This window comes from Nansenia antarctica (assembly GCF_963989245.1).
Source record: "Nansenia antarctica genome assembly, chromosome: 12".
Classification (NCBI taxonomy): domain Eukaryota; kingdom Metazoa; phylum Chordata; class Actinopteri; order Argentiniformes; family Microstomatidae; genus Nansenia; species Nansenia antarctica.
In genome coordinates, this window is record NC_137682.1 from 4292430 (window position 1) to 4318510 (window position 26081).

General features: G+C 42.6%; 5 protein-coding genes across 5 annotated transcripts; 2 read left to right on the forward strand and 3 right to left on the reverse strand.

Moving 5' to 3' along the window:
• Positions 1-1020: 1020 nt before the first annotated feature.
• Positions 1021-4216, reverse strand: LOC308168576 (retinol-binding protein 2-like; the record flags this gene model as incomplete). Its single annotated transcript, XM_080543175.1, has 4 exons — positions 1021-1074; positions 2100-2201; positions 3346-3524; positions 4138-4216. 4 exons carry the CDS (start codon positions 4214-4216, stop codon positions 1021-1023), a joined length of 414 nt encoding a protein of 137 aa, XP_080399301.1.
• A 1339-nt stretch (positions 4217-5555) lies between these two features.
• Positions 5556-6398, forward strand: LOC308168577 (hatching enzyme 1.2-like; the record flags this gene model as incomplete). Its single annotated transcript, XM_080543176.1, has 1 exon — positions 5556-6398. One exon carries the CDS (start codon positions 5556-5558, stop codon positions 6396-6398), a length of 843 nt encoding a protein of 280 aa, XP_080399302.1.
• Positions 6399-8904: 2506 nt separating this feature from the next.
• Positions 8905-14292, reverse strand: nmnat3 (nicotinamide nucleotide adenylyltransferase 3). The gene is made up of 5 exons (XM_080543059.1): positions 14232-14292; positions 13000-13146; positions 11911-12094; positions 9946-10013; positions 8905-9719 (listed from the first exon to the last, which is right to left on the reverse strand). The coding sequence occupies exons 2-5, from the start codon at positions 13106-13108 to the stop codon at positions 9304-9306; spliced, it is 777 nt and encodes a 258-aa protein (XP_080399185.1). The 5' UTR covers positions 13109-13146; positions 14232-14292; the 3' UTR covers positions 8905-9303.
• Positions 14293-16092: 1800 nt separating this feature from the next.
• LOC308168578 (hatching enzyme 1.2-like) lies at positions 16093-16935 on the reverse strand (the record flags this gene model as incomplete). The annotated part of the gene is made up of 1 exon (XM_080543177.1): positions 16093-16935. The coding sequence occupies one exon, from the start codon at positions 16933-16935 to the stop codon at positions 16093-16095; it is 843 nt and encodes a 280-aa protein (XP_080399303.1).
• Positions 16936-21350: 4415 nt separating this feature from the next.
• Positions 21351-23768, forward strand: LOC308168579 (kelch-like protein 10; the record flags this gene model as incomplete). Its single annotated transcript, XM_080543178.1, has 5 exons — positions 21351-21496; positions 21816-22305; positions 22422-23039; positions 23160-23309; positions 23397-23768. 5 exons carry the CDS (start codon positions 21351-21353, stop codon positions 23766-23768), a joined length of 1776 nt encoding a protein of 591 aa, XP_080399304.1.
• Between the last annotated feature and the right edge of the window lie 2313 nt (positions 23769-26081).

Genomic DNA, 26081 nt, shown 5'->3' on the forward strand with positions numbered 1-26081 from the left:
TACTCGTTAGGGCTTCAATGAGTCAGGTGAATATAATTCCAGGGTTGAACTATATATTCTGAAGTAACTCCATGCCTTCTAAAGTATCCAACTGCGGTGGCTGTTGTGTCTGGTGTTAAAAACCATGGGTTCCTCTAAACAGTTGTCCAAGGATGTCAGAATCAAGATAGTTCACTTCCACCATCAAAGAGAAGGCTACAAAAAAAATACTACTTCAAACTACCCATTTCAACTGTCAGAAACATCATCAGATATATAAATGTGATGGCATGGTACTGGTTACATATTTCAATAGGTGGCCTTGATAAATATGGCAGTGATGAAAAATGGCTCATATACACATTATCTCTTAAACGGTATGCATAGGCCTAAGGATAACTGGAAGACTGATATCTTTATAAGCTCTGCCACACCCTCAAATTGCATAGGCTACAAAAGATGAACATTTTGTTTACTGTCAACCAAAAATTGCCTTGTGTTATATTGTTATATTACTACTATATATATTTTTTGGGGGAAGAATGTATTACTTTATGCTATTTGAGCTGTTTATTAAAATGGTAAATCTATATTTGATTTATTTATCTGTGTTGATGACTAAAGCATGAGACTAAAGCATGAGAATATTTTCATTTCGGATCAAGGACCTGACAGAAATTTGACAGCTCTCAATCAAAATCAGTGCACATTGGAGGATTTTGTATTCCAGACAGGAGTTTTGAAAGATGAGCTCATCCATTGGAGATCAGAAAGAAAGAAAAACGGTTACATGGTCAATACATTTTTAAAACACTATCTCTAGTAGCCAAAGACTGATGTCTTTAGATAAGTAGTCACAGGAGAAGTTGTTGAACAAATGCAAATGTTTTCCTGAAAAGCAATTATTTATTATAATATAATATAATATCTTTGTTCATCAAGTTGAAATGCAACTCATTACAATCGAGTAGTAACAATAGAGGTATTGACACAAGCTGAAAGTGAATGAAAACAGTAGCTGATGGATCCAGATGTTCTCCTTTATTCTTTCTTCTTGAACACTTGTCGGCAGACAACATGTTCACATGTCAACTCCTGTGAATTAATTACAAGTCTGAGGTCAGATTAAGGTTGATTTAGGAATGTGGGCTGCCATCTCAATAGGTTAAAAAGGTTTCCTCTCATTGTGTCCTTCCTTAAATTAAAAACACAGCGTAGGTTTAAAGCAATAATGGTAAATGCCTCTGCCTACCCAAAATAGACATTTGCTTTCACCTGCTTTCAGATTAGTCAAAGTAACCAAGGAGATAAGGAGAGAAGCAGAGGAAACCACTTTATACAATGGAAATGCTGCCCAATGGATTTATGCCTTAGATTTACTTCCTATCTCCTGATGAGAATTTGGGATCAAAACGCATAATCAGGAGACTATTCCAGGAAATTATTCTAAGCTTTCTATTATACTATATGAGTCTCTTTTTTGCAAGTAATGATATTTTAGGATCATCCTATCAATGATAGGATGACAAGAAATATGCAGATTTGTTTTGGAGTAACGTTCTGCTTTAACTCACTATTTTCTTCAAACTTACGAATTACCAGAGAGGAACATGTTTCATTTACCAGCAGTGACTAATAATAGGTACACATGTTGATGATGGAATTAATATGATTTTCTTGTGATTTTACAAGCACTGTTTTATCTCGTTAGACGGTGATTATAATGTACTTGGAGTACATAGTTACTGTACTGAGCATCTTAATAAGCCTGCTTACTTCCATTACTTACAATAAGGTTGCTTGTATGTTTAGCATTTACTGTACAGTATATTCAAAACTATAAATATTCATCCGCATCAACTATGTTTCTATAACCTATTTTTTAAAGTATTTTTTTCTAAGTGGGGCAGTCCCACTCATATTTTTCATTTTATTGACAGATACAGTAGAGATGGGTGAGAGAGAGAGGAGGGATGACATGCAGGATATGTCCCCGGCCAGAATCGAACCGGGGACCCTGCGGTTTCATGGTCACACTTAACCCGCTACGGCACCTAAGCCCCCTCTATAACATTTTTTTACGATCAATATCAATATTTTTGTGAATAATGTTTACCCACCAGGTACAGTTTGTCTCCTTCAATCCAGTGCTTCCACCCACGGTTGGCCTTCTCCCCCTGTTGTGTACACACCAGTTTGCCCCCATCCCAGGATACAAGACTCTGCAAGAGTGAGATGTTGACAAATATCCATCAATATCACAGGTTATTACCGTGATCTGTGAATCATACCCTATGCCACAAAGGGATAGAACAATTAAATGGTTTTGATGGCAAAAATGTGGCATAAAGTATGAACAAGGAAATTGTCCAATGGTGGAGAAGATAATGTCTTTGAACAGGAGGAGACTTGTGTTACTCATCCTGAGCGCTGTGACATACTAGCTAGAGGTATTTAATGTGAAGGGCACAATCAAACTGTACTGCATGCAATATGTGAACCTGCTAGCCAGAAGTGACATTTTAGTCCCCACCTTTAAACAATTGGTGTACTATTTTATTGTCCAATTATTATTCTATTTTTTACTATTTGTACTGCTAAATTGTATCCTGTCTTATTTGTCTTATTTGTCTCCCACAATTTGTCACTTGTCCAATTGTTTCACTTATGTCTTGACTATTGTCACTTTATTTATCTGGACTTATTTTGCCGTATTGCCTTATTGTCTTTGTGCTGCATTGTCAGGAACTGAAGCCTAAGATTTTTACGCTCTTAGGCTGTGTTCGGAGTGGCATACTAACATACTATTCATACTAGATATGACATAGATTTTGAGTATGCAGTGCGTTCACACTGTATAGTATGTGAAATTTGAGTATGCGAGAAATCTAGTTTCGCCCACATTTCTTCGCCCAACAGCTTTTAGCCTATGGAGATAAAAAATTAAAAAAGGGATTTAAAATCCTTGCTGCCGGCCGGTGCGAAAGGCACTCTAGGATACTGAGATGCAGTTGGTATTGACATACTTATTATGAATTTAGTATGCAGTATACAGTATATACTCATTGAGTATGCTAGTATGCAGTATGCTAGTATGCCATTTTGAACACAGCCTTACACTTGTGTAATGTGATGTAACAATAACAAGTGTGCCTGATGATGTTTACAGAACTTGTTGTGTACTCTAAACTCTAAACTGTACAAAATCTATTTGTGTTTGTCTGTTTTTGTTATCTTAACTTTAGTTAGTTGCCAACTTACCATGTTTATTTTTGTCTTCTTTATTTGGCCTTTACATTTAATGCGATGTGTGTTAACAAATAATAAAGATGATGATGATTAGACCAGCTTATCTGGGCGTCCCACCTTGACTACCCTGTTGTCCAGTCCTTTGGTGTACTCTTCAAACTCCACCCCCACAGTGAAATTGAACGCGTAGTTCCTGAAAGCACTTAACGTCTTGGCGTCAAACGTATCTCCATCCTGGACAAACACTTTGGTCTGGGAGAGGCGCAAGGCAATTTTTCGTGTGGCAAAGTCAATGTCTAGCCAAAGTCATGAAAAAAACAGAATTTTTCAAAAAGCCTTAGAGGAAAGATAATGATCAAATCTTTATTTGGGGAATACATGTTAGACACGATTGATGAAGAATAACTAATGTATCAATACAATTCCCAAAATAATACCGTCAAGTTGACAATTTAATTTGCCATATATCTCTTACAGATACAACCTGGAATAGTATAGTACATTAAACACATGTTGAAAGAGATGTGTATATTGCCACTGTCATGCCAAATACTGTCCTGGGTGCCAAGATTAGTATCCAGTTATGGAATTATATTTATCACTACTTTGCCTGATGTGATGTGGGTTTGTTTGAGTTAACTCAAAATCAGTTAACTAGCCAACTACTGTATGTAACATTAGCATAGCGACAGCGTGAAGAACAGTGAGGGGTATTATAGTTTACTCAGGAATGTCCGGAATGCTCACTTCGGCATAGCAACGAACGTGTCATGGCGTTCAAAAGACCTGATTAATGACAAATCCGGACACATTTTGGCACCCGGACACTATCTGGCATGACACCACCTCTCTCTGGCTGTAGATCAATAGAAAACACATTGTATCCATACTGAGAATCATCAGTCTTACCCAATGCTTTTAAGTAATCCTCAAAGTTTAGAGGATCATTCGTCTCCAACTCCCATTTCCCATTGTAGTCTGCAGTCATGGTGGTTCTGTGGATTCTGAGCTGTGTGACCTTTAGGCAACTTGAGTCAAATGGAGGAATGTGTACAGTGTCCTAGTGCCTTTATAACAAGACAGGACTGGGGGCAGAGTACTATTGATAAGACGCACACACACACACACACACACACACACACACACACACAGTTTGACATATTGAATATTAATTCAATCTGAATGTTCTGTGTGAGAACATTTCTACATAATTTGTATTAATTCCTGTAGAGGATTGAATGTGAGTCAGTCAGCATGTTGCATTTGATCCTTTTTTCCGTCTCTTATATTAGTTCAAGTGGTGGGTCAGTAGTGGGTCAGTTCAAAGACTATCTGAACTTTGAACATGCAGAATGATAAAGTTCAAAATGTACAAACTCAGTATATCTGAGTGCTCACACGAGATAATGTTATGATTGTCCGATACTGAATCTACTAGACCCACCAAAGTTAATTTTTGCTGGACAAAAGCTATAAACTCCCAGAGACAGCGAGTGTATTACCATATCTTTTTTTTATTTTTTATCATCCTTTATCATCATTTTGGCCAAAGCAAAGGAATGCCAGCATAGTGGAATTGTGAATGTTCAACACGTGAAATATGCTTCACTTTCAAAGCTTAAGTTTCATAGTCAGACAATATTGTTGAGCACTGTTTGATTGATTCGATAGCACTTTATTTCCGGCAACAAAAATAAGACGGTAATGGTAATGTCTAAGTAAATCCAGTGTATTAGCCAGTTGTTATTTAGTGATATGTGAATATGTAGCAGGCTATACATTCCAGTTTTGATTCACAGGAATGATCATTGCTATGATGAATTTACTTCTTTTGTTACGTAGAGATAAGGGTGAAAAAGTGGAGTGCAAGGGGTGATGTCATAATATGGTGCAAAGTGAAGATCTAGGAGTGTAAACCTATCCTTATGCATTTGGGAATTCTATTGAGAAATCAAATGCAAAGCTGTAATACCACCAACACAGCCATTTTAGTGATGTTGTAAACAACCATATTTAACCTAATGGGTTATTGAATAGACCTGACATGGTGTAAATTGATCAGGGTGGATTAAAACCATGTTGAAACTGTAGGCTTGGCCCTGGATTACTCCCTGTCGATGTTGATTTAGGACCAGCAGCATGGACGCCAGGCCTTAATCCTCCTGCAGACACACCTGTGGAGACCTATATAAAAGCCCTGGCCTGACCAACACTCAGACATCAGCCTCAGTGCCAAGGAACCTCTCCAAAGCATCTACACAACCCTCTAGAACCTTCTACTACCAGAGCCAAAGGAGCCACCCAGAGTAGCATCACTTCTCTCCACCATGAAGACAGCTGACCACAGCCCTCTCTCTCTCACCCTCCTCCTGCTGCTCCTACTGGGCCTCTCCCAGGCCAACCCTCTCCTGGAGGATCATGGAAGTGAAGAAGACGGAAGTGGAGAAGAGTACCAGATGGACGACGACCCTGAGGCCGAAGTTATCGACATCACCACCAGAATTCTGACCACTAACAATGGCTCCAGTGAGTTGCTATGGGAGGGAGACATGCTAGCACCAAAGACCAGAAACGCTATGGTCTGCTATAACAGCGAATGCCTGTGGAGCAAAGCCAGAAGCGGCAAGGTTGAAGTGCCCTACACAGTGGGCACAGAATTCTCTCAACGCCAAAGGCAGATGATCGAGAGAGCCATGAAGTCCTTCCACGGCAGAACCTGCGTTCGTTTCGTGCCCTACACAAACCAGCGCGACTACATCAGTGTCAAGAGCAGAACCGGCTGCTACTCTTCTCTCGGGAGAGTCGGAGGCGAGCAGGTTCTCTCCATCAGCAAAGGAGGCTGCCTTCACCACGGTATCATCCAGCACGAGATCATCCACGCTCTGGGCTTCCAGCACGAGCAGACCCGGAGCGACCGCGACCAGTACGTCAGGATCAACTGGGAGTACATCCCCACCCACGTGGCCTATAACTTCCAGAAACAACGGACCAACAACCTGAACACCCCCTACGACTACTCCTCCATCATGCACTATGGAAGAACAGCCTTCACTACGCAGCGGGGAATTGACACCATCACCCCCATCCCCAACGCAAACGTGAGGATCGGCCAGAGGCAGGACATGTCAGACATCGACGTCCAGAGGATCAACAAATTCTACAGCTGCTAAGTCAGAGGAAAATAGTCTGGAGAAGCTGAATACGAAGTGTCTGGTTCAGCAGAATCACCAGCACACTAGTAGATGAAGATGTAGTGTGTAGGAATGTTGGGTTGTGGAATGTTGCTGACTGACGTACGTTAGGGAAATGTATTGAAACATAAAAATAAAAGCAGTGGAATTTTGTGGAACTTTTTAAATATGATCTCCTTTTTCTCTCTTCTGATTAATACCTTATATCATATTTCTTCTTTCTTTTAAATTGAGTTTTCTGCAGACATGGTAAAGCAAGTACATCAAATGCAGGACAAGACAAAGCATTTGTGACAGAAAGAAACAAAGAAAAAGAACCACCCACCCTCCCATAGCCCCATTATAGGTCAAGGTCACAAACAAATGAAGTACCGGTAGAATAAAGGCAATGAGACACTGTATTGTAGAGGGTATATCCTGAGATGGGGATAGGCTGAACAAAGCAGGGGGTTAGGGTCCATATTCATGTTGAAGGCCTTAGATCAAAAGTAAGTCAGACCCGGGTATATCCTGAACATAATTATGTATATAGTCAGCTGGAAATTGTTTACAATCTATTACAGGCATCGCTTCTATCAGGGAATAGTTTTGCCAATGTACGGTAGTGTTGGTAAAATGAGCTCTGTGGAGCACCTTGCACCTCGTGACGTTAGAATTATAAGGTTCTATCTCCATTTTTGTCAAACTTCATTAGGTGTTTATTAATGCCTGTGTGGTGTTATTTTAAAAATATTGACATTTTTGAGTTAGTAATTAATAAAATACAAAGGTTCCATCTCACAAAACATAATGGAATGTAAAAACTTTGACGCTCAATATCTCTGAACTGCCCTAAACGGAGATAGAACCTTATAATTATAAAGCTCACGAATTAGCAAAACAGAATCTGCAGAATGCAGACTTGCTATTATGCTAAAAGCAATCATCTATGATACGAATACTGAGGAGGTGGAGTTGGACCATACTTACTCACTGAAGCTGAGGGTTTGCTGGCCACTGGACAGGGAGGTCCCTGCTACAGTACAGGTCCCTGGCCAAGACATGATCTACAATGGGGGAAATATGTATTAAAAAATAAATATTTTGTCCAGTAAATGTATTTCCAATGAGCCTATTCAAGTGAAATTTGCACCAGACTTTGGTATTATCATCAAAATGGCCGTGGAAAAAGATAAAATGCAGACTGTACTCTATTAAGCATCTTAGCTATGGCTTCATACCGTCTCCTACCAATGCACAACTCCCAATGTGTTTACTGTGCGAACATGTCTTTTCCAATGAGGGAATGAACCCCTCATGTTAAAGGAGCACCTTATCAAGATCCACCTGGATAAGGCAGATCAGGAGCGTTCTCCATTCTTCCAGGCCCTCAAAGAAAAACATGGTAGGAGCACCATCAGCAGTCTCTTCGCGAGGAAGACCACCCAGACTGACAGCGGGCTAGCAGCGCCATATAACATCTCCCTGCTGATAGCCAAATGTGGGCAGCCGTTCACAATTGGAGAGAAGTTGGTACTCCCTGCCATCAAAGAGGTAATATCTACTGTGATGAGGTCGTGAGCTTAGAATGATAAGGTTCTATCTCCGTTTAGGGCAGTTCCGAGATATTGAGCGTCAAAGTTTTTACATTCCATTATGTTCTGTGAGGTGGAACCTTTGTATTTTATGAATTACTAACTCAAACATTTCAACATTTTAAAAATAACATCACACAGGCATTAATAAACACCTAATGGATCAGATTATGTAAAAAACTAAATGTTGACAAAAATGATATAACACAGAATATTAGTCAACATTAATATTCAGGGAAGAAAATAAGCCTACTTTTTTTGATGGGGGGGGCGGTAAGAGGCCTGGATAATGGACAGGGGGGCGCTGGCCCCCAAAAAGGTTTAGAACCTCTGCTTTAAACGCATGTGGTATAGGTTTCAAAGTGCTAACTAATAAGGTTAGTTTAGGTCAGGCTACAAAGATTTCCTTTATTACTTGTAAGGATTTAAATGTGGAAAATGTAGATGTGTGCCAACAAGGTTATATTTCGAATACATTAATTTAAAATTTAAAAAGTAGGCTACGATTGAGACATTTTCAAAAATCCATTTGGAGTGCAATATCATGTACACCGGGCTCGGTAAGACAATACTTTACTATGCGACTGGCACATCATTTGTCATGCCCAAACAACTGTTAATACGATTAGCTGTCTATTGAGTCAGTGGACCATGGAACCCTTGTTGGCACAGCAAGCCGTTCACTTTGCCAAGTGTGTTTGTAATAAAGTAACATTAATAAAGGATTATTTCAATTCTGAGAGAAAAGCTCTGAGGGTAGGAGCGTCTCTCAACGAAGATCTCAATGGGGTCTGCCAGGATGCATCTGTAGCTTTCTTACTGAGAGAAGAAAATAGGGATTTGCCACTAAATACAGTGAGAATAACAACACACATGAAACAAACAAACATTAACACCATTAATGTCTCCAAACATAAATGTATTCTTAACCATGTCCACAACACTCGAACTTCGAATATAAATCGAATATAAAAGAAATAATGGATAAAAGAAATCCATTGGCAAGAGGATTAAATGTCAGAACTGGGGTGTAACATCCTACAAAACTCTAAATTGTCTACAATCCATCACGTCAAACACATAATTCTCATTGGTTGTCCTCAATGCTGCACAGAAATATTTGCTATAACATTAGGTTCACAAAAGCTACACCACTGAATGTGCATGACATGAGTCTACTTGAAAATCACACCACTCAGAATGCAGAACACAATGGCAGTTGGCATTCAAATGTTACATCCTTCCATCAACGAGAGCCCAAACTATTCATTTGAGAGTCCAAACTACAGACAAGAGTTAGTCAATCATCTTCACTTAGTCTTTACAGGTGGTGTATCCAACTGCTTGGTTAGCGGCCTTAGCACCACATCCTTATTCCTAACCTCACTGTCCTCGGTATAGAGGTCGTGCTGCTGGATGTACTCGATCACAGAGTCCGGGAGGAGGTACTTGACGCTGAGGCCCCGTCTCAGTGCCCGCCGCACCTCCGTGGCACTAGTCTCGTTGCGGACCCACTCGCGCACCAGGAAGATGTTCCGGCGGTGACGCGAGAGTGTGTCCGACTCGTGCACGGTGTCTTCGGGCTGCAGCGCCCCCCGACTCACACAGACCAGGCCGAAGCGGCCTGCTACCTCCTCCACGTCCGCGTCTTGCCACAGGCCCGGGACCTTGAAAGTGTTCAGGAAGTCAGCGCCACATAACAGCTTCAGCTGAGGAGGAGACGAGCCTGAAGACAAGGAGGAAAAGGGCGCAAAAAAGATTTGAGTTTGTGATTTGAACAAGCAAACATGCACGTGTTAGACTCTTTGATTACTTGAAATGCTGGGCAATGAAGGGGGGGGTTAGACATCAATATGTGTGTAAACTCTGAAGGAGAAGGGGTCAGGGCAAGGGTCTAACAGCTGGAATGGAAATGAGCCACGGTGAACAAAGATGTGAAGGCAGGTTCTTACATGTGGAGGGAAGTGAGTCCTTCTCTGTGCTCTGTTGGTACTGCTTCAGGATCCGACTATAATGGTACCTGCCCGCCAGCCGAAGCGAAGGGAGAGAGCAATAGACAAAACACGAGTAAAAGCAAGGAAAACCATGAATGAATTCACTGTTTGAGTAAAGCCTCTTAAAGATATTCTAGAAGATGTATTCGGGGGGTGTTCAAGTTAGGTGATCCCCATAGGTTCCCACAGGCCCTGCTCCATAGACAAGAGCCCACTTCATGGTTCTAATCAGCTCCCTTCTTGTGCAAAACGCAGCTCAGAGCGCCGGCCTCTTATCAGTGGATTTATGTGAGCAGGGGGAACAAGGACAGAGTTGTAACACAAGAGGGATCAGTACCTAAAGTATAGAAATGTTTTATCAGAGAGTGTCAGCAAATGCAAGTGTGGTCTACTACACTAACTAGGGATGTCCCGATCCCACTTTTTCACTACCGATACCGATACCTGGGCTTCGGGTATCGGCGATACCGATACCGATCCGATATTTGTATACATTTTTTGACCCCTGAATAATAACAAATACCTCCCCAGTATATAGTCCACACCAACAACAGTTAAATTAAAGACTGCCAGCCTTTATTAAAGCAACAAATGCGACGTGTTGTGGATTGGAACTACGGATCATAAGCTTTCAAATGATGTGTCATACATTGAAATCCGAAAAAATATGAAGTTAGAGTCATTTGAATGTTGTTAGACGTCAGGCACATATAGGGTTAACCTCTTTGTAATGAAACCGGAAGCACACAGCGCTATGCGCATTTTAAGCGCATATAGGACTCGCGTGAAGCATTTCTGCGACTCGCGTGAAGCATTTCTGCGACACGCGTTTCTGTTCACTGTTTTCATTCCCCCATCGCTTATACACATAAGTTTGACTGCGGATGACAGTAGGATCGGATCGGAGCCTTTTCTTTTCTGGTGCGATCCCCGATCCAGCATTCAGGACCAATATCGGGTCGATATCCGATATCAGTATCGGATCGGGACATCCCTAACACTAACCGCCCATTTTTTTCATAATCCGTCTATGGGTGCATCCCTATCACAGACCAAAGGTTGTCTCAAATTGGTTTCACAAACATAACAATGAGTTCAGTGTTCTTCCGTGGCCTTGCCAGTGCCACCGGATCTGAATCCAATCGAACACATTTGGGATGTGATAGAACAGAAGATCCACAGCTTGAAAGTGCACCTGAAGAGAAAAATCTACTACAGGAATTGCGTGATGCAATCATTTACATTTTTACATTTCTAGCATTTAGCAGACGCCTTATTCCAAAGCGACTTACAATCAATACATTTGAATACTAAGCAAGTGAATCATCAATCCACCAGTCGTAGCAGGAAGAGTAATCCAGCTCAGGCCCGGGGCCATTGATAGAAGGAAAAACCTTCTCCTATCACCTTCTTCTAAACTTTTTTTTAGAAGAAGAGAAACAGAGAAACAGTACGAGGGGGGCAATAGAAGTTTTTAGGGACACAGTAGAAGGGAATGTGGGTGTCTTCAGGAGACGCAGAAGATTTTGTGTTTTGTGTTTTGTTTGATTTGTATCTTTCAGAAACACCAGACCATTCTACTTTTCCCCTATACTGTGTCCCATAAGACTTCTACTGCTTCTCTGTTTCTCCAGTGTCTAAATATATTATCTATTATCCCTATCACAGAGACTGCCAATGGCCCCCGGGCCTGAGCTAGATGACTCTTCCTGCTGCAACTGGTGAACTGATGATCACTTGCTTAGTCAAATGTATTGATTGTAAGTCGCTTTGGAATAAGTCGCTCTCTCACCCATCCTTACAGTCATAATCTCTACTGTATCTGTCACAATAAAAATGAAAATATGAGTGGGACTGCCCCACTCAGAAAAAATAACAACAAAACAAAACAAAAATATGGCAGTGAGAAGTGTAGGGCCGCACCTCATGGTGACCACCGTCTCGGTCCAGTCGGGCTGTTGGCTCTCCCATTGGTCAACGGAGACCCAGTCTGTGCTCTGAAGTGCCAGTTTTGCCATGGCGATACGGTGCTTGGCCAACGCCAGGCCCTGCTTGCCATATCCGTCACTCACTGGAGACACAATCCCGCCCACCACCTGGTACAGACCTGAAAGAAGAAGAAAACTGGTTGGCGGGGGTCTTGATCCCTTGATCGCCCACTACCTGATACAGATAAATGATTGAATGACAGAACTCTTCACTGCAATCTGGGGAAACACCCAGGCTTAATCTTTTCTTTCTTCATTGACTTTGAAGTTTGTTTGTTATTTCTTTCATTTTAGTCACCTGGGACTGAAGACTTGATTGGTGTACGAGAAATAATGTACAAGGAGGACTTCCTGCCATGTTGCATCACCTCATTAACATGAATGGGCTCTGGTTACATGATCAAGTCATGGCATTGAATGCAATGTTGTTACACCTGTATCAATAGGGAAATAAGAGAACTGTTTTATACAACATGGGCCAAAGATAATAGAGCTCTCTGGTGAGTGACCGCACCATAATACAGCTTATATGCTCATGCTAAACTGCATTTCGTTGTATTGTACTTGTACTCTGCGATGACAATAAAGTTTAATCTAATCTAACGTTTACCCTGTAACAGGTGTCAGCTGATATCTTGCCTAAGGCGATCTTGCCTAAATGTGAAATTAATGCAAAAACAACGATAAATAGTGTTACAGAACCAATTCACCATTGGTAGGCGGAACTGTCTCTTTGCTGAAGATGACTCTTTAAATTACGATGTAAAGAAATAGCATGTGATTTGATTTGATTTTATTGCTCAAAATTCCCCCGCGCCGGAAATCCGGCACCGTGCCGGAGAACTTTAAGCCCTGTGAACATGACACCATACTTTTATAGATGTGCTTCTCAAATCTTGAGTATTTAGCTAGCACAGATAGAAACATGTGGTGTTGAAAAGCATAGCTTCCACTGTCTCAAATGCAAGCTAAAAGTGATTGACAATTACAGTATCTGTATTAAGAGAATCTGATGACGTCTGACCTGTGCAGTGTAGATGGTCCCTGGCCAACTCAAACAGTCGCATGTGCTGGTTAGTGATGGGATTGAAGGAGCCGCAGGCCAAGAGAACCAGGGGGATGCGGGCGGCCATCGTTGTCCCCTCACGCCATTGGTCAGCATGAAACAACACTGACATACAGCAGCAGAACACAGGACAAGACATCCAGGAGTGGAGGGGTCATTTATAAACATCAACATTTCAGCTTTAATTTGAGGGTATTGACATCCAAATTGGAGGCAGCGGGGTTAAATGGCAAGGTTTTAGCATCAAACGGTGCTCCTGAACAGTTTTTTCTGTTGTTGTTGTTTGTTCCTTGGTTGACTGGCCGTGGCATTGTAGGTTTAGAATGACTGTTACTTTACTTTTAAGAGTTATTGATAGGGGAGGGGGTGTAGTAACCTAAGAGTAATGTGTAGGTTAACCACAGGGTGGCGCTAGCTACTTGGGGAGTGTTACAATATTGCTAGGGCAGAGAGAGTGAGAGCTAGTCCAAGCTCTACCCATTGGTTAGTGATAGCAGACTGCATTTATAGAATTGTTGAACAAAGAGGATGCTCTCAGACTTATTAACGGAGATGTATAACGTTGTTTTGTGACAATCTAGGTTTTGGGCATTTTTGGGAGGGTGAATTTGGGAGGGTTTTTGATTGTGGTTAGGCTGGAAATTGTCAATCCCATCTGGCAACCCTGAGCTAGTGTCATCCAAGCGAACAAGCCTCGTTTGACACAATGTTGCAACAACTTGGCTGTGCATTAGTTACCAATATGTGACTAGACTTCTACAACATTTAAATGTTAAATAAAAAGGAGTATGTCTAGTCACAAATGTGGGCTAAGCATATAACGTTTGATGTGCAATGGACAGATATAGTGTGCAAGTTTGACGAGCTTAGCTACCACCATACGGACATGCGTCTAGTTCATTCTGCAATCACTGTCAATGTCATGTTGACATGCATGATGGCAAACATAACTATCCCCACGTGTGACTACGTTACGTATATTTCTATATGTAAATTGTGTATCTATAGCTAACATCCACATATAATCATAGTCAGATGGGGCTAACTAGATAGCTGACACTCTGTCTCATTGTCGTTGACTGTCACATAAACAAATTGAATTAAATAGACAATCAGTCATGCAACGCACATGTATAATGGTGCATACTTCTAACTGTCAATTCAAAAATGATTACATGTCATTTGGTTACCTTGTATCTACAGTCCGAGAGAGTTAGTGTAGCACACTCTTTTCTCTAGCTACCGTTTAGATAGTATGGCCATGTTTGAAATAATACATGTTGAGGAGTCTCCGATCAGCGCTTTTCAATACATGGGGATAACGTGATATCGCGAGATTTATGGGATTTCTCGCGATATCGAGTCTGACGCAGATTTTTAGAGCGAGTTGCTCCTGTTCAGCTCCGCAGTGACTTCTGACAGGTTGCAGAGAGCAGGGGGGTATTCCATCAACATCGCTAAAGGAAAATCCAGGTTTAGTCTGATAAGTCTCGCGAGAGTTCTTAGAAATATCCAGGCATATTCTGATAAGTCTCGCGAGAAGTTATCAAAAATAAGCCAGGATTTTCCCTTTAGCGACGTTGATGGAATACCCTCCAGCAACCTAATTGTGGGAGGCACTTGACTTTTCATCACCGATTTTTTTTTTTATTGACACCTGAATAAAGAAAATACGGTGGTGATTATTCATAGATAATTAATATTATGTTTTATTGAGGATTATTTCAATAGCCATCATGTTCTCACTGCCATGTTTTGTCAGAATTTGACTTTGTTGTCCAATTTGAGACACACTTGCCTGTTTTCGCCTTAATTCTAGTCGGGTTCAATCTTAAACTCAAACAAGCCTATTTTGCTACCGTCGTAATCCCGAAGGCAACTCACGTTCAGCTCCGAGAGTTTGACTTTGCTCACCTGACAGGCTGACATATCACCACGTGTATTATCAAGCCATAATAATATTATTATCAATGGTTTGATAGTCCTTCATTTAAACAATTTGAACTCCTGCTTTCTGGGCAGTTAAGCCTTTTGGCACTTTATTTTGTATGAATGATGGCAGGCACACATGGACAAGTTGCAGTCAGTGTGTGTGTGTGTGTGTGTGTGTGTGTGTGTGTGTGTGTGTGTGTGTGTGTCTGTATGTGTGTGTGTGTGTGTGTGTGTGTGTGTGTGTGTGTGTGAGTGCGTGTGTGTGTGTGTGTGTGTGTGTGTGTGTGTTAGAGACATACGTTAAGAGTAAGAAAGATGTAGGCTAGGTCTAACTTATTGTTTGTTTCATTGTTCACAACCAGCGACAACAAAGTGAATGAATAAAAAACATTATAATTCCTGCTTTTTGCCTTTATAGTGGTCTTTTTTATTCAGTTAACGCAGATATTGTGATGTATCGTTGATGAATTGTCTTACAATGTATCGATTATCGCAGAATCGCTGTACCGTGATACCAACGGTAGAATTATCGATATGTGAATTACCCTTTTAGCAATTTCCAGCTGACTATATACATCATTATGTTCAGGACATCCCCGGGTCTGACTTACTTTTGATCTAAGGCCTTCAACATGAATATGGACCCTAACCCCCTGCTTTGTTCAGCCTATCCCCATCTCAGGATATACCCACTACAATACAGTGTCTCGTTGCCTTTATTCTACTTCATTTGTTTGTGACCTTGACCTATAATGGGGCTATGGGAGGGTGGGTGGTTCTTTTTCTTTGTTTCTTTCTGTCACAAATGCTTTGTCTTGTCCTGCATTTGATGTACTTGCTTTACCATGTCTGCAGAAAAAACTCAATTTAAAAAAAGAAAAAAAAAGAAATATGATATAAGGTATTAATCAGAAGAGAGAAAAAAGGAGATCATATTAAAAAAAGAAAAATTCCACTGCTTTTATTTTTATGTTTCAATACATTTCCCTAACGTAAGTCAGTCAGCAACATTCCACAACCCAACATTCCTAAACACTACATCTTCATCTACTAGTGTGCTGGTGATTCTGCTGAACCGGATACTTCGTATTCAGCTTCTCCAGACTATTTTCCTCTGACTTAGCAGCTGTAGAATTTGTTGATCCTCTGGACGTCGATTTCTGACATGTCCTGCCTCTGGCCGATCCTCACGTTTGCGTTGGGGATGGGGGTGATGGTGTCCCTTCCCCGCTGCGTAGTGAAGGCTGTTCTTCCATAGTGCATGATGGAGGAGTAGTCGTAGGGGGTGTTCAGGTTGTTGCTCCGTTGTTTCTGGAAGTTATAGGCCACGTGGGTGGGGATGTACTCCCAGTTGATCCTGACGTACTGGTCGCGGTCGCTCCTGGTCTGCTCGTGCTGGAAGCCCAGAGCGTGGATGATCTCGTGCTGGATGATACCGTGGTGAAGGCAGCCGCCTTTGCTGATGGAGAGAACCTGCCCGCCTCCGACTCTGCCGAGAGAAGAGTAGCAGCCGCTTCTGCTCTTGACACTGATGTAGTCGCGCTGGTTTGTGTAGGGCACGAAACGAACGCAGGTTCTGCCATGGAAGGACTTCATGGCTCTCTCGATCATCTGCCTTTGGCGTTGAGAGAATTCGCTGCCCACTGTGTAGGGCACTTCAACCTTGCCGCTTCTGGCTTTCCTCCACAGGCAGTTGCTGTTATAGCAGACCATAGCGTTTCTGGTCTTTGGCGCTAGCATGTCTCCCTCCCATAGCAACTCACTGGAGCCATTGTTAGTGGTCAGAATTCTGGTGGTGATGTCGATAACTTCGGCCTCAGGGTCGTCGTCCATCTGGTACTCTTCTCCACTTCCGTCTTCTTCACTTCCATGATCCTCCAGGAGAGGGTTGGCCTGGGAGAGGCCCAGTAGGAGCAGCAGGAGGAGGGTGAGAGAGAGAGGGCTGTGGTCAGCTGTCTTCATGGTGGAGAGAGAAGTGATGCTACTCTGGGTGGCTCCTTTGGCTCTGGTAGTAAAAGGTTCTAGATGGTTGTGGAGATGCTTTGGAGAGGTTCCTTGGCACTGAGGCTGATGTCTGAGTATTGGTCAGGCCAGGGCTTTTATATAGGTCTCCACATGTGTGTCTGCCGGAGGATTAAGGCCTGGCGTCCATGCTGCTAGTTCTAAATCAACATCGACAGGGAGTAATCCAGGGCCAAGCCTACAGTTTCAACATGGTTTTAATCCACCCTGATCAATTTACACCATGTCAGGTCTATTCAATAACCCAGTAGGTTAAATATGGTTGTTACAACCTCACTAAAATGTCTGTGTTGGTATTACAGCTTTGCATTTGATTTCTCAATAGAATTCCCAAATGCATAAGGATAGGTTACACTCCTAGATCTTCGCTTTGCACCATATTATGACATCACCCCTTGCACTCCACTTTTTCACCCTCATCTCTACGTAACAAAATAAGTAAATTCATCATAACAATGATCATTCCTGTGAATCAAAACTGGAATGTATAGCCTGCTACACAGTGGCGGACTCAGACTGTTTGAAGGGCAGGGGCGAAAAGAAAAAAAGGGCACCTACTGCACAACATGGGACCCCATCAGTGCACATGGTCATGTTTAGACCATTGGAGGGGCACCGATAGGGCACATCCTCTCATTTTCACCACTCAAAAGGGCCTTTTTTGCCACTCAAAAGGGCACTTAAGCGGGACGTTTTTCAATCGTGGGGGCACCAGGAGGGGCGGTGGTATATTAGAAGAAGAATTGCACATAGTTTCTTGGTTAAACTTCCTGATTTACCCAATATTGAATCTTTATTGAACTAGCAATCAGGTGCATCATGGCAACATACAGTTGGTATAAAGTAAAGGAACTATTTGGCGTTGTCCAATAGAAAATGTAATTATTTATATTTATATTTTAAAGATCAACATTTCTTTTTTCAAAATTGTATATACTTTCTGTTGGGTAATTTGTCCTTATTTCAGAAATTATGGGGATATAAACCCAATAGAACACCTTTGGGATGTGGTAGAACGGGAGATTCACAGCTTGAAAGTGCACCTGAAAGAATCTGGTGCAGGAATTGCATGATGCAATTGTTTCATCATTGACCAGAATCTCAAAGGAATGTTTCCAACATCTTGTGGAATCAATGCCACGAAAAATGTATCAGTGCAGTGGAGATATGTGACTCCTTACCTGCAAGAAATGATGTGTTCACACTCAATAACAGCCTGACAATGGAGGGGAAAAGGTTTCACTAAATGCTAATTGAGTAAACTGAAGCTGAAACATAAAAACGCTTTTTCTAATGTTTTTTCCAATCTCTCTGCATGGCATGGCAGGTAAATTAGCTTTCAAAAAGACGGAGGAAGTAATATGCCATTTCAAACCATCATTATGTTCAAGGAACATCTACCCTGAGGCTCATTGTAAATTGACATTTAACTAAGCTAACTAGACAAAATAAGATAAGAGAAGAGGAAAGAGGGAATCACGGTGGAGTTCAATGCACAATGAATTGCCTTAACTTTAGCCAACATGTTGAAATAGAAATGAGTATACGGGAAAATTACAGATTTCCAAGTCATTTATCGTCTTCTTCAGCTGAATCTGAAACTCACAGACAAATGCAACAGAAAACAGATGACTACAATAATACAGCAGACAACTTCAAGGCTTCAAATGAAATCATGGAAACTATAGAAATCAAACTAACTTGAAAACGGGCCTGACTTACTTTGACTACCTTGGAAGCCACATGCCTTCAGAACACCCCATATGGTAAATGGACTGCACTTACAGTATATCTCAAAAGTGAGTACACCCTTTAGATTTTTGCAAATATTCTGTTATATCCTTTCAGGGGACAACATTATCCTACTGAAACGTTGATATAACTTAAAGTAGTCAGTGTGCTGCTTGAATAACAGTATAGATTTATTGTCCTTTGAAAATTACTCAGTACACAGCTGTTAATGTCTAAACAGCTGGCAACAAAAGTGAGTACACCCCATAGTGAACATGTCTAAATTGTGCCAAAAGGGTGTACTCACTTTTGAGATATACTGTATATAGCACCTTTTTTGCTGCTCCAAAGCGCTTTACAACGGCCTCTCATTCACCCATTCACACACACACATGCAAGGCGCTGGTATGGGCAGAGATATGTGCCACTAGAATCTGAATCTGAATTACTGACTTTGAATTTGAATTGCTCAATTTGAATTTAAAAAATGACGTTGATTTTTTTTTTTTTACTTTGAATCACCGCCTTCAACACCATCCTTCCAGACAGGCTAGTGACCAAACTACTAGACCTGGGTCTATCACACTCTATATGTGCGTGGATCAAGGACTTCCTGACCGACCGCCCCCAGAGGGTGCGGGTGGGCCCCCACACCTCCACAGCCCTCAGCCTCAGCACTGGGTCCCCCCAGGGCTGCGTGCTAAGCCCCATCCTCTACAACCTCTACACCCACGACTTCACCCCCGTCCACCCCAGCAACTACATCGTAAAGTTTGCAGACGACACCACCGTGGTGGGATGTATCTCGGGGGGGGACGAGGCGGCGTACAGGGATGAGGTAGAGCAACTGAGCAAGCTGTGCAAGGTTAACAATCTGCTGCTAAACAAGTCAAAGACCCAGGAATTCATCGTAGACTTCAGGAGGAAAAAGTCAGAGATCCAGCCCCTGCTCATCGACGGAGAGAGCGTGGAGAGAGTCTCAACCCTCCGATTCCTGGGACATCACATGCGGGAGGACCTGGCCTGGAAGGACAACACAAAAGGCACCATCAAGAGGGCACAACAGCGGCTATACACCCTGAGATGCCTCAGGAAAGAACACAACAAGCAGGAGATACTGGTGGCCTTCTACCGCGGCGCAGTGGAGAGCATCCTCACCTACGGCATCTGCAACTGGTTCTACAGCTGCACAACAGCGGAGAGAAACGCGCTACAGAGAGTCGTGAGAACAGCACAGAAGATCACCGGCGCCCCCCTCCCCTCTCTGGAAGAGCTGTACAACACACGCTGTCTCAGGAAGGCCTCCAAGATCTCCAGGGACCCGACCCACCCTGGGCACGTACACTTTATCAGGCTGCCCTCGAAAAGGAGGTACAGGACCCCGGCCGCTAAGACAAACAGACTGAAGAACTGCTTCTACCACAGGGCCGTCAAGGCCCTGAACACAGCAAAGGCCTAAGTTCTGGGCCCAGGACAGTCTGGACGGATTGTATGGCAGCTAGTGCTGAGGCACAAACATGTACATTTCAAGCCTGCAAACTGTGACACTTTAAATAACGTGAAAAAATACTTTTGTGCAATATGGCAACCCTAGTTGACTATCTGTGCAGTATAGTACAGTGGATTGTGTACATAGCCTTTATTTATGTAAACCAGCTCCTTACCTTCTTGTGATTTTATTCTTTTTCTAAAAGTTTTTTTTTCTTTCTTTTTTTTTCCCTTTCCTAACACCAGGGGAGCCACCCCTCCTAAATTTCGTTGTTTGGTACCTGTACTGTAGCAATGACAATAAAGTCCATTCATTCATTCATTCATTCATAATTTGAATTTGTATTGTTTAACTTGATTTAGTTTTTCAATTCAGTTATTCAAGTCTCTCACACACACACACGTACGCACACGCACCCACACATTATACGCACGCACATAATTAGTAATTGCAGGGTGAGGACTGCCTTGTTATGACGATACCCACTGACAGATGGCAACACGACATATCTACAAACACGAAACTGATTAGCTACCGTATCTGACAAGACTGTCCTGTAGTTGTTCATGTGACTGTTCTAGTGTTTTAGTTTGTCTTTCTATGTGTCTAAATATAATAATGTGTCCAGCTAGAATATGGCTAGCTAACATTAGTGTAAGACAGTCAAGGCTCAGAACATTTTGATCTTTGTGGTTTCTGGTCGGCCACCCCATTTAACGTGTATTGTAGTCCTTCATTGAAAAACAAGGACAATACACTTACATCATTTGATAGAGGATGAATGAATGAATGAATGAATGAATGAATGAAAGCATTTATTTCGAACATGTGTAGAGAGAAATAGTTATAACAACAAAAGACAAAACAAAAACAAGAAAAAATGATGGTGTCAGCTTATTATGAAAATGGTATCTGAGACATTCTAATTTTGTATCACTCACTGTGATGTAATAATGCACAATTCTAGAACATGGTTACCACTTGTAAGGGGAATGAAGGTTCACATTCATTGCTCAGAAGAATAGTTGCAGTGTGCCACCTCTTGCCCAAAAAGTGGATAGGCCTATTAAAGATATTCAACACAAGAATGAATGAACTGGAAGAGGGGTCCACCTCTACATTTCAGAGATGCAACATGGAGAGAAAAATGAGTTCCATGGCCTGTACAATATTTAATGAGCTACGACTGGAAGGAAAATTCTGTGACGTGGTGATTAAAGTCAATGGCATCGAATTCAACGCACACAAGAATATCCTTTGCGGCTGCAGTCCATATTTCCGGTGAGTGTCTTAACTTGGGGGGGTAGCCATGATGGATGGCAGGGATTCACTTGGCATGGATCCAAAGGATAATCAGAAGAAAATAGCCAGATCCTACAAGAGCTTACACATTGTTCTTTGTGGCAGCAATGATACATTCTATAAAAGATACAACTATTGATTCATAATATTTGTGTACCCCTCTTTATATTGTCATATAATTGCAGAGGGTGTTTATTATATTGCTGTACTATATTGAAAAGAGTATTGAGAAACGTTGGTACAGTATATGGATGAGTCCTGACCATCATATCCCTCCTCTCTAAACCCTGACCCACAGAGCTCTCTTCACAAGTGGCCTGAACAACTTAGAAAAGCAGGTGTACGACATTCCTGGTGTGTCACCGGACATGATGCGTCTCATTATTGAGTATGCCTACACACGCTCTGTGCCTGTCACTGACGAGAATGCGCAGCAGCTTCTGGTGGCTGCAGACCAGTTCTCTGTCATGGGCGTTGTGCGAGCCTGCAGTGACTACCTAGAGGCCCAGCTGTGCCCGGAGAACTGCATTGGGATCTGTACGTTTGCAGACTTCTACTCCTGCCATGAGCTCAGGCGCATGTCCTCTCACTTCATCCTGCATCACTTTAAGGAGATGGCGCGTAGCTCCGAGGAGTTCCTGGAACTCTCGCCGTGGCAGTTTCGTGACATCATTGAGAAGGACGACCTGAACGTGAAGCAGGAAGATGTAGTGTTTGAGGCCATCCTGCGCTGGATTGGCCATTCTCCTCAAGACCGCGAAGCCCAGATCTCGGTGCTGTTGCCTAAGGTGACTGAGAGTTGGACAACACACGTAACACGTAAATGTTTGATGCATTTCATAAAGGAGTATCGCGGCTGCCGACTGCATTCTGTGTCCATATCTGTCTGTGTCTGTTTGCTTAGGTACGCATGGCCTTGATGACAGTGGACTACTTCATGGACAATGTGAAGAATAATCCACTGGTGAGAGCCAATGCTGACTGCAGGCCCATCATCATCGACGCACTGAAGGCCATGTTTGACCTGACCATGAATGGGCCCTCCAGCTCTGACTTCGGCAACCCTCTGACCCGCCCTCGCCTGCCCTATGCCATCTTACTGGCCATCGGTGGTTGGAGTGGTGGCAGCCCCACCAATGGCATTGAGGCGTATGATGCACGGGCTGACCGATGGGTCAATGTGACTCGAGAGGAGGAGAGCGCACGGGCCTACCACGGTGCTGCCTACCTCAATGGCTTTGTGTACTGCGTGGGAGGCTTTGACAGCGTTGACTACTTCAACAGTGTGCGCAAGTTCAACCCAGTCACACACACTTGGCACCAAGTGGCACCCATGCACTCACGGCGCTGCTACGTCAGTGTGGCTGTGCTGGGTGGCTGCATCTACGCCATGGGCGGCTTTGATGGCTATGTGCGAGTCAACACTGCTGAGCGCTATGAGCCTGAGACCAACCAGTGGACACTCATCTCACCCATGCATGAGCAGAGAAGTGATGCCAGTGCCACCACACTTTTTGGAAAGGTAAGTGGAACAGAGGAATAGGTAAGACTAACTGTACCTGGAACACAACTTGATAACTATTGTACAATTAATCTATTAAAAAGCCAGGATGGATGAATTTACGAGTTGCCTTAATTCTAGGTATACATATGTGGTGGTTTCAATGGGAATGAGTGCCTGTTCACAGCAGAGTGCTTCAACCCTGAGACCAACCAATGGACTCTGATCGCCCCCATGACAAGCCGACGCAGTGGGGTGGGGGTCATCGCCTATGGGGAGCAGGTCTATGCGGTGAGACCTACATAAAAATACACAATAAATCTATGCTCAAGTTCTGATATACTGTTATTGACCCACATTTCTCCTATCCTCTCTTAGGTGGGCGGCTTTGATGGAGCCAACCGTCTGCGAAACGCAGAGTGCTACAATCCCCAGACCAACACCTGGCGCGCAGTTCCCACCATGTTCAACCCACGGAGCAACTTTGGCATCGAGGTGGTGGATGATCTTCTGTTTGTGGTGGGCGGCTTCAATGGCTTCACCACCACCTTCAATGCGGAGTGCTACGATGAGAAGACAGATGAGTGGTGTGACGCCCATGACATGGGCATCTTCCGCAGTGCCGTTAGCTGCTGTGTGGTGCACGGACTGCCCAATGTGCTGGAGTATGCTGCCCCGCGAGATACCCTGCAGAACCCCCTGGAGGAGCTCAAACTGTCCACCTCCAATAGCAGCATCCTTACTGTCTGACACCATATCTACCCACCATTACCCCCCATCCCTACATGACCCAGTCCTGCCCACTGCAGTCCACCTGGGCAGAGACAGAAACTATCCAAATAAATCCTTCAAGTGCCCATGGAAATCACATAACATTTCTGTCTTTGTTATTGCTTCTATCAGGCCGGGGGGTACAATTATTTTTCTACAATGAACGTATAAGGGAGACTTTAATTGAATGCTAGTTTGCAATCATGTCTTAACTTTGCTGGGCGCTAAGCCCATGCCCATTAATGTCCATCAATACGTGTATCTCTGACGTCTACATGTAAATACCATCCAAACAAAAGACAAATGATATAAGCACGCAAACACACACACGTACGCACGCACACACACACACACACACACACACACACACACACACACACACACACACACACACACACACACACACACACACCTTCTCTCTCTGCTGCCTCTGTCCACAATTTTTGGTAAAAGGTAAAATGTTATTTGCAACTCTCTGACTGGTGTGCAGTGGTTGGAAGGCCCTCTGAGGCACCGTCGCTTTCCTTTCACTCCAAACATGGCAGGAATTGGAAAAGACCTGTGATGAGAATGTTTTATTTGTATATTTGTACAGTTTTGTCTCATTAGCAGACATCTGTGAATGTAAGAGACAACGAGTTGCAGGCTGACAAATCAACCAAAACAGTAAGGACCTGGTCATTTCAGTGTGGACACTGGGTCATCCATACACTGGGTCACCCTCCATACCTGTCCGACCTCCTCCACATCAACATTCCCACCCGGTCCCTCAGGTCTGCCTCCTCCATCAACCTGACCGTCCCCCCAGCCCGTCTGTCCACCATGGGGTTTAGAGCCTTCAGCCGCTCCGCCCCTCGCCTCTGGAACTCCCTCCCCCCCGACATCAGGAACATTGATTCAATCTCCTCTTTCAAAACCCACCTCAAAACCCACCTGTTTACGCAGGCGTATCCCTGTTGATTTACTGTTCCCGTGCTGCTCTGCTGCTGGCTATGTTTTATACTGTATATTTCTATGTATTTTGAATTTTGTAACTGTTTTTAAATTTGTTGTTGTACGGCGACCTTGAGTGCCATGAAAGGCGCCTTATAAAATAAATGTATTATTATTATTATTATTATTATTATTATTATTATTATCTCTCCCTCTCTCCTGACTACCTCTGCCTCTGTCCTGACTCCTTCCCTGTCTGCGAAAATAACATGTTAAAAAATTATCATTTGATGCCGAGTAGTCAACATTCATATGAATTTGTTTAATTGGGTTTGTGTTCTGAAACTAGCCAAAACCTGTGAGTCTCTGGGGCAGTTTCTTGTTGGGCACTGGGACCCGCAGGGCCAGGGGAAGGTATGTCCGTTATCAAATTAAGGAGGTGCCTTGCCGAATCTAGTATTTGTCTTTCTCTCTGGTTTTCTCCCTGTCAAAAGTAACGTTATAACAATAAGATTCAAGATTCAAGATTCAAGATTGCTTTATTGTCTGTCACACAGTGACAGACATTGTCCTTTGACAGGCTTTGTGCAGTTCATGAATACAGTTTCCACATTAAAAACACACATATGTCACATACATTCTACAAAATAGTAAAAAACAGTATTATGATTTAAAAAGTTAAAATGGATAGTGCATAATAGAGCATTAAATGTGGTGAAATCCACAATACATGCCGCTAGCTCTAGTAAGCTCACGCATTAGCCAACTAGCTGCCATTACAGTTCTAACATGATTTTAATCAGATCTAGCCAACAGCTACGGTGGTACTACCACTTGTGTAACGTTATAACAGTCAAAAGGCCGGTAAAATACATGGTAACCAGTTGATATTTACTGTGTTTGGTGTCCTTCCCTCCATGATAGCTATCCACATTAACTTTGCTGTGTACTTCCCTCCACGATAAAGAGCTATCCACTCAGCTTTACTGGCGGGAGTGCCTTGGGTACGTTAATGAAAGGTGCTGATTGGCCGAAAAGGAGTTAGATCAATCAGCGCTCGATTGCTCTTCCTTAAAGACCCGGATTATGGCCAGAGATATGTGCCACTAGAATCTGAATCTGAATTACTGACTTTGAATTTGAACTGCTCAATTTGAATAAAAAAAATGACGTTGAATAAAAAAAATGACTTTGAATCACATAATTTGAATTTGTATTGTTTAACTTGAATAACTGAATTGAATACAAATTCAAATTATGTGATTCAAAGTAAAAAAAATCATTCAAATTGAGCAATTCAAATTCAAAGTCAGTAATTCAAATTCAAAGTCAGTAATTCAGATTCAGATTCTAGTGGCA